At 64.9% G+C, this 2,142-nt stretch overlaps 1 protein-coding gene across 1 annotated transcript in view; it reads right to left on the bottom strand.

Moving 5' to 3' along the window:
• The window catches only part of LOC104132272 (low-density lipoprotein receptor-related protein 1), a gene marked incomplete at both ends in the record, with an annotated part of 38,951 nt that overhangs the window by 1,977 nt on the left and 34,832 nt on the right, over positions 1-2,142 (bottom strand). The window contains 6 exon segments of the mRNA XM_035900950.1: positions 68-188; positions 496-674; positions 766-1,037; positions 1,313-1,432; positions 1,695-1,829; positions 1,908-2,051. Coding sequence (XP_035756843.1) covers positions 68-188; positions 496-674; positions 766-1,037; positions 1,313-1,432; positions 1,695-1,829; positions 1,908-2,051 — 971 coding nt within the window.

Genomic DNA, 2,142 nt, shown 5'->3' on the forward strand with positions numbered 1-2,142 from the left:
CACAGCATGGGGGGGCTGTTTGTCCCCCCCGTCAAGGCTTTGCCCCCCCTCATCCCCCCCCCGGTGCCTCTCTCCGTTCACCTGTTGGCCACTGGATGTTGTCCTGCACCAGGGTCTCGCGCAGCGTTCCATCCATAGCCGCCGTCTCGATCTTGGGGTGATTGCCCCAGTCTGACCAGTACATAGTCCTGCAAAGGACACGGGCAGGTCATTCCCGGCGGGGGAGCGAGGAGGGGAAGAGCAGGACGGTCCAATGCCTCGTTGGCAGAGAAATCCTCCCATGTTCTCCCCCACAGCGTCCTGAGGTCACTGGTGTGACCCCAAGGGGCCAGCCGACTGGTGTGACCCCAAGGGGCCAGCTGGCTCCAAGGCACAGCAACTCAAGCTGACCCGGAGAGTGACGCCGGGGCACGGGGAGCTTCCACCACGGTTGGGTCCGTTGGCGAGAGGAGCCAGGGTGAGGGTTGGACAAGGGAAGGGAGAAAGGGCTCTCACCCCCTAAGCGGGTCCACTACGATGGCGTGGGGCTCATCAATCATGCCCGAGATGAGCGTCTTGCGATTCTCGCCTTTCATCTGTGCCACCTCAATGACATCCCGCCCCGAGTCTGTCCAGTAGACATTCCCAGCAACCCAGTCGATGGCAATTCCCCGCGGCATCTTCAGCCCTGAGATCTGGGGAGGGCAGAAAGGGGGCAGCGGTGAGGGCAGAGGACGCTGGCAGCCCGGCCTCAGTGCCGCCCGCTGTGCCCCTGCCAGAGCTCACGTTCAGGTGGGTGACGCCGCCATCGATCTGGCGCCGGTTGCGGTTGGAGGCCGTGGAGGCGGCGGAAGAGGCGGGCAGCTCCCGGTACGAGATCTTGCCCGTGTGCCAGTTCGTCCAGTAGATCTTGTTGCCCTTGACGTAGATGTCCATGGCGTCGATGCGCACGTTCTCATCGCCCTGGAAGGCCGGCTCGTAGGCCGAGTTGGGGTTGAAGGGGTACATGCTCCGGATCTTGTTGTCGTCCGCGATGTAGAGGATTTGGTGCTCGGAGCCTGCGGAGGAGAAGCTGTTGGTATGAGCTGGGAGCCGGGGGGGGGGTCAGCCCAGCTCCACGGTGGGGCAGGGGATGGGGTCGCTGGGAGCTTGGCACCCCTGGGGGCTTGCTCCGCCAGGGAAGGACAGACTGACGGCACGGCAGAGCCCGGCGCCCGCCCTCGGCGGTGCCAGAAGGACGGGTGGGCAGGGGTGCGGGGAGGAGGAGCAGGGAGGTCCTGTGGGGTGGCACAGGCCCACGCAGGATCTGCGGACGCCCCCGTCCCCTCCTGACCTTCCGCCTTGCACATGTTGTCCGTCTTCATGAAGTTCTTGGCGCAGCTGCAGACGTGGGAGCCCTTGGTGTTGTTGCAGAGCTGGGAGCAGGTCCCAAAGCGTAGGCACTCGTTGATATCTGGGCAGCAGGAGATCGGCGTCAAGGCAGCAGGAGATCGATCACCGGGAGGGTGCCCCCATGCACATGGCCGGGGCTGGACCCTCCACGGGGGCTGCTCTGTGCTACCCAGGGCTTGGAGACCCCATCTTCCCCATTTTTGTGCCCCAAGGACCCCACTTCTGATGCCTCCCAGCCATGTGAAGACTCATCTTACTGGCAAAGACCAACCGTAGACCTGAGGGCCCGTCACCAAGCCCTCTCTGGCAGCAGCAGGAAGTACCTTGGCAGGAATTCTTGTCTGGCACCTTCTGGAAGCCTCTGCGGCACGTGCAGTACGAGGTGGACCGCGACTGGATGCACTGGGCCTCATCTCCGCACATGGTGGTGTTGGTCATGCAGTCGTACGACTTGTGGTCTGGGGTGGGACGCCCCGTTAGCACCTGCACCCACCCTTGGACGCCCCCCCGCTGACCCCCCCAGCCCTTCCACCCACCGTGGGAGCAGAATTCCTCATCGGAGCCATCGCCGCAGTCGTCGAAGAAGTTGCAGCGGAGGTTGGCGCTGATGCACTTCTTGTTCTCGCACAGGAACTCGTTCTTGTCCTGGCTGCAGCTCTTGGGCTTGGCGGTGGGCGACTCTGCGGGAGCAGGGGCAGCGGCTGTGATGCTCCGCGTCCCCGTGCCCCTGGGGGAGCCCCGGGGCGCGGGCGGGGCGGGCCGGGGCCAGGC

This window comes from Egretta garzetta, unplaced genomic scaffold, assembly GCF_000687185.1.
Source record: "Egretta garzetta isolate BGI_Z169 unplaced genomic scaffold, ASM68718v1 scaffold928, whole genome shotgun sequence".
Taxonomy (NCBI): domain Eukaryota; kingdom Metazoa; phylum Chordata; class Aves; order Pelecaniformes; family Ardeidae; genus Egretta; species Egretta garzetta.